The sequence below is a fragment of the Grammomys surdaster genome, unplaced genomic scaffold (assembly GCF_004785775.1).
Source record: "Grammomys surdaster isolate TR1022 unplaced genomic scaffold, NIH_TR_1.0 218, whole genome shotgun sequence".
Lineage (NCBI taxonomy): Eukaryota > Metazoa > Chordata > Mammalia > Rodentia > Muridae > Grammomys > Grammomys surdaster.
Genome location: NW_021604663.1, coordinates 3,574,536 through 3,582,308, shown reverse-complemented (window position 1 = coordinate 3,582,308; position 7,773 = coordinate 3,574,536). Strand labels below are relative to the sequence as shown.

The following is a 7,773-nucleotide window of genomic DNA, read 5'->3' as shown; positions in this document are numbered from 1 at the left end:
GAGGGTTTAATGCAGTTGTGTGCCCTCTGCAGAAATAACTAACTTTTTGCTTGCCCACATCCTATGGATTGTGTGGACTGTTTAAGGGAGGATCCATTTCTAGCAAGGTAGAGATAATTAAAAAGTCCAGACAAGTTCTGACTTTGGCCTCGGACGTTTTAAACAGCAGTGATACGTGACCCTAAGGGACCTTTAATGAATAAGATCTTCAGATCACCTTCCTTTTAGGCCCCTAGGGTTCACCCTGGACAAGAACCCGGCTCTTAGCATCCAAGCAAACTACAATTTACAGCTCCCAGGCACACTTAGAGGAATCTTAAAGTCCCTGCGAACTAACGAACACTATCCTGTTCCTTGTGTCTTCTGGCATGTTCGAGAATTCTAGCCAGGGCATTCCAGTCCCAGCTGAATCAGAAGTAGACTTTTAGTCACCCTCACTGCTTCGAAAATAAAATACACAAAAACAGATGGAGAAAGATTCCAGGGCTGTGTTGCAAGTGTTCAAAGTCCACAGCCAGAGACCTCTCCCAGCACCTCGGCCTTGCGCACGCTGATAGTGCCCACTCTAATCTACACACCCGGAACCCCCAGGTCTCTACTGCACCAGGGACCTCTAAACTGTCTATGCCACACCCTAAGACTCCTAGACTGTGCACACCCTGTTTCTCTCCCTGAGCAGAGGAGGAGTGGGGGTCAGGGGAGTTGCTGAGCAGAGGCGGGGCGAGGTGGGCGGAGCGACCGTAGGCTCAGCCTGGACTCAGCAAAGTTTGCTTCAGCTGCAGCCAAGACTGTGCAAACGCCAGTGGAGTGGCAGGATGAACACAAGCTCCGACCCGGTGGTCATCGTCTCGGCGGTGCGGACCGCCATAGGTCAGTGTCCCGGAGGCCTCCCACCTGCTAACCTGCAGAGGCACAGAGAACCCGGCCAACTGCCTGCTTGCATGCGTGATGGTTCATCTGTCACCTTGTGGTGGCAGGTACTGGTGGTCTGAACTCGGGCTCTGGGCAGCCCTGGGCTTGGTGAAGCACTGATCTAAAGTCCCCAACGCATCTGTCCCCATCTGCCCACTACGAGGTCCTCAATGTGCTCTTGGTTCCAATGGCTTCCCTCTTCCCCATTCTGTTATAGGCTCCTTCAATGGTGCCCTGTCCACCGTGCCTGTCCACGACCTGGGGACAACTGTCATCAAAGAAGTCCTGCAGAGGGCCAAGGTGGCTCCAGAAGAGGTGTCCGAGGTCATATTTGGACACGTTTTGGCAGCAGGTAAGTCCTCAGTAGCCCAGGACAGGTCTGGTTCATTAGAAACAGCATTTATTTTTGCTCACACACCACCACCACCACCAACAACAACAACAACAACAACACGCCATAAATCGCTTTGGAATTCCCTCTGTTAGGATTCTTTCTGTCCCTCCTCCTTCCCCAAGCTGAAGTCACAGCTCCTTTACAAGCTTTTCCCCTGAGTGATCTTAGACTACTGGTCTGTACCACCTTTGCACTGTTAGAAGCAGGGCCAGCCCGATGCACAGGAAAGTATGCACAGTCCTCCACAGACCCCTAAAATGTCACAGTCAAGAAAAGTGTGTGGGCCTGGTACTGTGCCAGAGCTGCAAGTGAGGCTATAGCAGAACAGCTGTACCCTTGTGCACTTGTCATGAGACAGGCTGTTCCTCACTCCTGGGGACTCTCTGCAGGAAGACAGGAGAGTCTAAGAATGCTTCATCGTACCTCTGATTCCTGCTGGGTTTGTAGACCAGTGACTACTGACCATTCGTGTTGACAATTGATTCGGGGCCTGGGTGTGCAGCTCAGTGGTGAAGTGTGTGGCTAGCATGCCTGTGGTTATGAGTTCACCCTCCTGCCCTGCCCTGTGCTTGCTCAGCACACACTTGAGTCAACTGTAGAGAAAATTGTTAATATCCAGTACCAACTTCTGCTCTTACTCTGCCAGAGACCATTTGTATGTGTGCCTGTTGGATATTCTGTACTTTTTTAAATGGGTGGATTGCCTGCATATATGTCTATGTACCACTTGCCTGCCTGGTGCTGGCAGAAGCTAGAAGAAGAGATTGGATTCCCTGGAACTGGAGTTACAGATGGTTGTGGTTATGAGCTGCCATGTGGGTGCTGGGAATCAAACCCCCAAGAGTAGCCAGTGCTAACCACTGAGCCACCTCTTCAAGCCCCAGAATATTCTATATTTGGAAAGGTTCTTATTTCAGAATTTACAATCTCCATCATACTTTTATTTCAATGTATATTAAATTTTAAGTACATGTTGGATAGATAGGATTACATATATGATACATATAATCGGCTAGAACCCAGTTCTGGACAGAAATTTCATTTAATATAGACTTGTTTTGTTTCGAGGCAGGGTTTCTCTGTGTAGCCCTGGCTGTCCTGGAACTCACTCTGTAGACCAGGCTGGCCTCGAACTCAGAAATCTGCCTGCCTCTGCCTCCCAAGTGCTGGGATTAAAGGCATGCACCACCACTGCCAGGCTAGTATACACTTTATATATGTAGGCTGAAGGTTATACAAAATATTTATGGTTTTGTACATGAAATAAATCATGTATATCCAATGTATAGGGGGTAGGCAGTCTTCAACACTGACCTAACCCTGTTACACATCTGCATTTTGACTTCTACCTGACACGGGAGCTCTACAGTGGCATTATTTCAGCATTCAGAAAGTTCCATATTGCCCAGCCTAGAGGTACGTGGCTATAACCCCAGCACTCTGGAGTCTGAGAACTGAGCCATATGAGATTGAGGCCGCCGGGCGGTGGTGGCGCACGCCTTTAATCCCAGCACTTGGGAGGCAGAGGCAGGTGGATTTCTGAGTTCGAGTCCAGCCTGGTCTACGGAGTGAGTTCTAAGACAGCCAGGACTACACAGAGAAACCCTGTCTCAAAAAAAGAAAAAAGAGATTGAGGCCAGCCTGGGCTACTAGCCAGCCTCTTTGTCAAAGAAGAAAAGAAGGGACAGGAGGGAGAGAGAGGCTGGCAGTGACACTGTAGAGAGCTTTCCCAGAATGCGCAAAGCTTGAGTTTAATCCCCAGCACTAAGAAAAAGGAAGTTTTGAATTTTGGATCATTGCTGATTTTGAGAATATGAGTGCTTACTTAACCTGTATTTCCTTGGGTCATTTCAGTTTTGGAGTTTTTGATATTTTTCTTGTTAAAAAATTTAAATTACATTTATTTTATTTTGAGAGGTGCTACAGTGCATGTATGGGGGTTGAAGGACAACTTGTGGGTGCTGGTTCTTTCTACCTCCACTCCCAGTACCCACAATACATGTCCTAGGAACTGAATTCAGGCCATCAGGCTCAGTGGCAAGCACCTTCTTCACCCAGAGAGCTGTCTCTCTGGCATTTGATGTTGTTGTTGTTGTTGACATAGTATCCAAAGTTAATGTGTAGCTAGGATGATGACCTTACACCTTTAAGCTCAAGATGCTTCTGCCTCCACTGCCCAAGCCCTGGGATTTGGGACATTCACCATCATACTTGGCTTGTCTTTTCTGACCCCCTTTGTCCTCACGGTGCTTAAAGTCTTGGTTGAGCCACACAGCACTTTCTCATGGCCCTCCAAGGTCTGACTGTGATACCATCAGCCTTTCCTGTAGTCTACCACTCCCCTCCTCCCTGCTAGCCAGACCAGTGACTCAGAACTTTTCCATGGGTCAAAGGACATTCCATCACTGGTCTCTCTGTCACTTTTTCCACATCTCACTGGTTTCTATCCAATTGCTTACGTCGTTGTCGTGACACAATGTGTCAGCGTTCACTGAGGACTTGTTAAGTGTGTCTTTTATGGTCTTATAAAGCACCATGCAGAGGACTTCCCTCTTATTGCCTCTTAACCCCAGGCTATGTGCATCCCATAATCTTCAGTTAACAAAGGAGCAAGGGACCTGAGATGTCGCTTATCAAGGTCACAGTCTGAAGTGCAGCAAGAACTCAGATCCATCATATTTAAGCCAAGACATCTCCCTAATCATGTAAGAAGGTGTTTGCCGAGTTCCCACTATGTATCCAGCACTGTTCCGGAAGCTAAGGGATAAGTACTGTCTATCCCAGGTCTCTGGCGTGTAGCTCATGTTCTGCTAAATGTTGAGCACTCATTTCTGATCCACAAATCCCTTGAAGATGTGGAGTATAAAAATATCTATCGACGGGCAGTGGTGGCGCACGCCTTTAATCTCAGCACTTGGGAGGCAGAGGCAGGCGAGTTCTGAGTTCTGAGTTTGAGTTCGAGGCCAGCCTGGTCTACAGAGTGAGTTCCAGGACAGCCTGGGCTACACAGAGAAACCCTGTCTCAAAAAACAAAACAAAACAAAATATCTATCGTTGGGGCAGGAGAGATGGCTCAGAGCTTAAGAGCACTGACTGCTCTTCCAGAGGTTTTGAGTTCAGTTCCCAGTACCACATGGTGGCTCACAACCGTGTGTAATGGGATCTGATGCCGCCTTCTGGTGTGTCTGAAGACAGCAACAGTGTACTCGTATGCATAGAGTAAATAAATACATCTTTAATATATATATCAATCATTTTAGTAGGGCATGGTGATATATGATTTTCATCAGAGCACTTGGGAGGCAAAGGTGAGTAGATCAGTGAGTTCAAGGCCAGCCTGATACAATCACGTCTTTACTAAATTAATACCAGTGCATGTTAGTTTTACCTTCATCTTGGAACAACCTAAGATCACCTGGAAAAGTCTTAATGAGAGAGGTGGCACTCTCTACATGGTTGATCTGTGGCTCCTCCTGAGGGTTCCTCTCATTGTTATTTGAGGTGGGAAGGCCCATCCTGTAGAAGTGAGGTCTGGTTCTTCCTCCCTGCCCCGTGCTCCCAGAAATAAGACTCAGACTCAAAATATATTTACAAATACCTTGGCCATATAGCTAGGCTCTTCTCTGACTTGATCATAACTTAAAATAACCCATTTATTCTAATCTACATTTTCCCACCTGTGCTCAGGTACCTTTCGTCTGTCTCGTCACATCTTCTTGGGTGAATGTCTCGTATTTGGCACTGTCCCAGAATCCTTTCTGCCTCCTGGATGTTTCACCTCCTGTTCCCTGCCTAAGCTATAGCCCATCAGATTTATTCTGATCCACATCCATACAGACACAATATAGTCTGTCTACAGTACCCTGAACACAGGCAGAACCTACCAGAGCTGTTCCCTGAACCGCTTCAGGGTGATAGAAGTTGACTGGGCACCAGCAGCCACAAGAAGATGGCACAGGGGCATTTGTTGACCACTGAGTTTCTGACTTGGTTTCCCTGAAAGTGATTGTACTGGCTGGTTTTGTGTGCCAAGCTGACGAAAGCTAGAGTCAACACAAGAAAGGAGCCTCAGTTGAGGAAATGCCTCCATAAGATCCAGCTGTAGGGCATCTTCTCAATTAGTGATCAGTGGGAGAGGGCCCAGCCCATTGTGAATGGTGCCATCCCTGGGTTCTATAACAAAGCAGGCTGAGCAAACCAGGGGAAGCAAGCCAGTAACACCCCTTCCTGGCCTCTGCATCAGCTTCTGCCTCACTTCCTGCCCTGTGTGAGATAAACCCTTTCCTCTCCAGCTTGCTTTTTTTTTTTTTTTTTGGTCATGGTGTCTCACCACAGCAATAGAAACCCTAGCTAAGACAGAGATGGACTAGAAAAGAACTATTATAGTCACATAAATAAAGCAAACAAGCCTTTTCTTCCCCTAAATTCAGTACCCTGAACATAGGCAGTACTAAATTTGGGGCACATTGTCACAGCATTAGATAGTTTGTTGACTGAAATAGACATTGGTATCAGGAATAGGTTTGTAGCTATGCAAAAGCTGACCATGTTGTCTTTTGGGAGAAACATGAGAGGCTTTGGAACTTTAGGTTGGAAAACTCCTTGCTATTTCCAGGGCTTGGAAAAGCAGTAATACTGTAGGAAATGTGGACTGCAGGTGCCTGGCTCCTGAGATTTCAGAGAAGAAAGAAGGAGTCTACCATGAATCAGGTCTGGGTCTTTTCATGTGATATTTTGAGATTCTGTTTGCTGTTCAGGATAGGGCTGAAGAATCACCTTTGAGAACAGCTCCGCTGTGGTGAAACCTTCTGTAGTTCCCTAGGGTCGGCACAAACGCTGGCCAAAGTGGGGCCAGGCCAGATCCTGAACTGGAAACCAAACTTGGCAATCTAAGAGTCATCTGGTACTAGTTTTTGAAGACACACACACACACAAACGCACACACACACACAAAACAATTTTGAGGGAGTCAAGGAGAGCACCTGAGTCTTGGCACCTTGTGGTAAGGTTTGAGTCTTTGGAGACAGTCTCTAAGAAGCCTCAGGTGAAGCCTCAGGTGGTATGGAGGAGACTCTAGGATATTGGAGATGCCGGGACTATAGGATGGCCTCTGATGGGAGCTGCAGATTTGGAATGAGCTAAAAGAAGCAGGAAACCGTTTGCAGTAAATTGCAGGGCAGTGGACCGCCCAAGGCTTTTGTGTCCCAGGAGGCTGTTTGGCTCTGAACTATCCAGTTTTAATTTATACTACTGGATTTTGAGTTTTGCTTAAGTGAGTATTTATTTTATTTTTTAATGTCCAAGTTCTTCCCTTTTGGGATAAAAACTCTCACTAGATGCCATTATTTTGTGAAGTACAACAAATTTAAGCTTATCCCCGACTAGCTGACAAATGAATGAGACTCAGACTATGGTTATTTTATTTGACTTTGACAATTACTGGGGGGGTAATCCTTAATCTACTCTTCTCACTGCTGGCCTGGTTAGCTCCCCAGTGGTGTACCCCAGATACTTGCTGTTTCTCCTGGTCATGTGCTCATGGTCCGTTTCCGCTCATGGTGGCTTCCTCCTCTCCTCTCATTCTTCCTCCTTCTGCTCTCTCCTCCTCCAACCAGGTCTCTCCAGACCCACCTACCTCTAATCCCTTCAGTAATTGGCTGTAGTTAATTTTATTTAACCAATAGTTTTAAATCACAAAACCAGGTTTGCACAACAAAAGCTTGTAAATGTGAGAAGTCACTCAGAGGCCTTGACCCTCAGAGTAGACTTTAGCATTGCAGTACACAGCAACAGAGCAAACCTCAGCAACGGACTATTTTTTGGAGGAGTTATGTTGTCCTGTTTATGTTTTTTATTTTTCTTATGTTTCTGTATTGGGGATTTAGGCATCTGGCATTATTTGTTTAGTTATTTTTTTATTCATTTTAAAAATCAGCTCTATTCTTTCAGTTACAATATCTGCAATATTCAAGGGGGGCATAGAGACACAAGTGCAGAGTGTGTTGTTCAGAATCCCACAGTCCAGAAGCTCTGGATGCTTGCCAGAAGCTTTATATTATTCCCTGGGAGCGTGTCAACAGCTGTCTGCTAGTATCAATAAGCAATTATCATACTAGTCAATTAATAACAGTGGCACCTTTGACTTCAATAACATGGAGAACAACCAACCAGGGGCAGCATGGGATGTACTGGATTTCAATTAATAAGATTAGGAAAGGGAGGGAAAGGGGTGGGTCAGGATACAGGATTCGTATTTAATGGACTTGAGAGGCTAACACGGGGAGGATGACATAAGTATCCAGATGGATTTTGGAAAGGCAGAGTGGTTAAAGGTTAAGGATTAAGCATTAAATTGACTTTGGAAAGAGAGAAGGAGAAATTGAGAGAGAGAGAGAGAGAGAGAGAGGAGCTAGGAGGGGAAAGTTGAGACTGTTATAGTCCACAGATGCTAGCGTCTGTTAAAGCTA

At 46.2% G+C, this 7,773-nt stretch overlaps 1 protein-coding gene across 1 annotated transcript in view; it reads left to right on the top strand.

Annotated features, from left to right (window-relative positions):
- Nucleotides 1–740: 740 nt before the first annotated feature.
- LOC114625489 (acetyl-CoA acetyltransferase, cytosolic-like) overlaps nucleotides 741–7,773 on the top strand; it is a 17,080-nt gene continuing 10,047 nt past the window's right edge. The window contains exons 1-2 of the mRNA XM_028772760.1: nucleotides 741–870; nucleotides 1,130–1,264. Of these exons, the coding sequence (XP_028628593.1) occupies nucleotides 816–870; nucleotides 1,130–1,264 (190 nt within the window). The 5' untranslated portion in view covers nucleotides 741–815. The remainder of the gene's footprint in view (nucleotides 871–1,129; nucleotides 1,265–7,773) is intronic.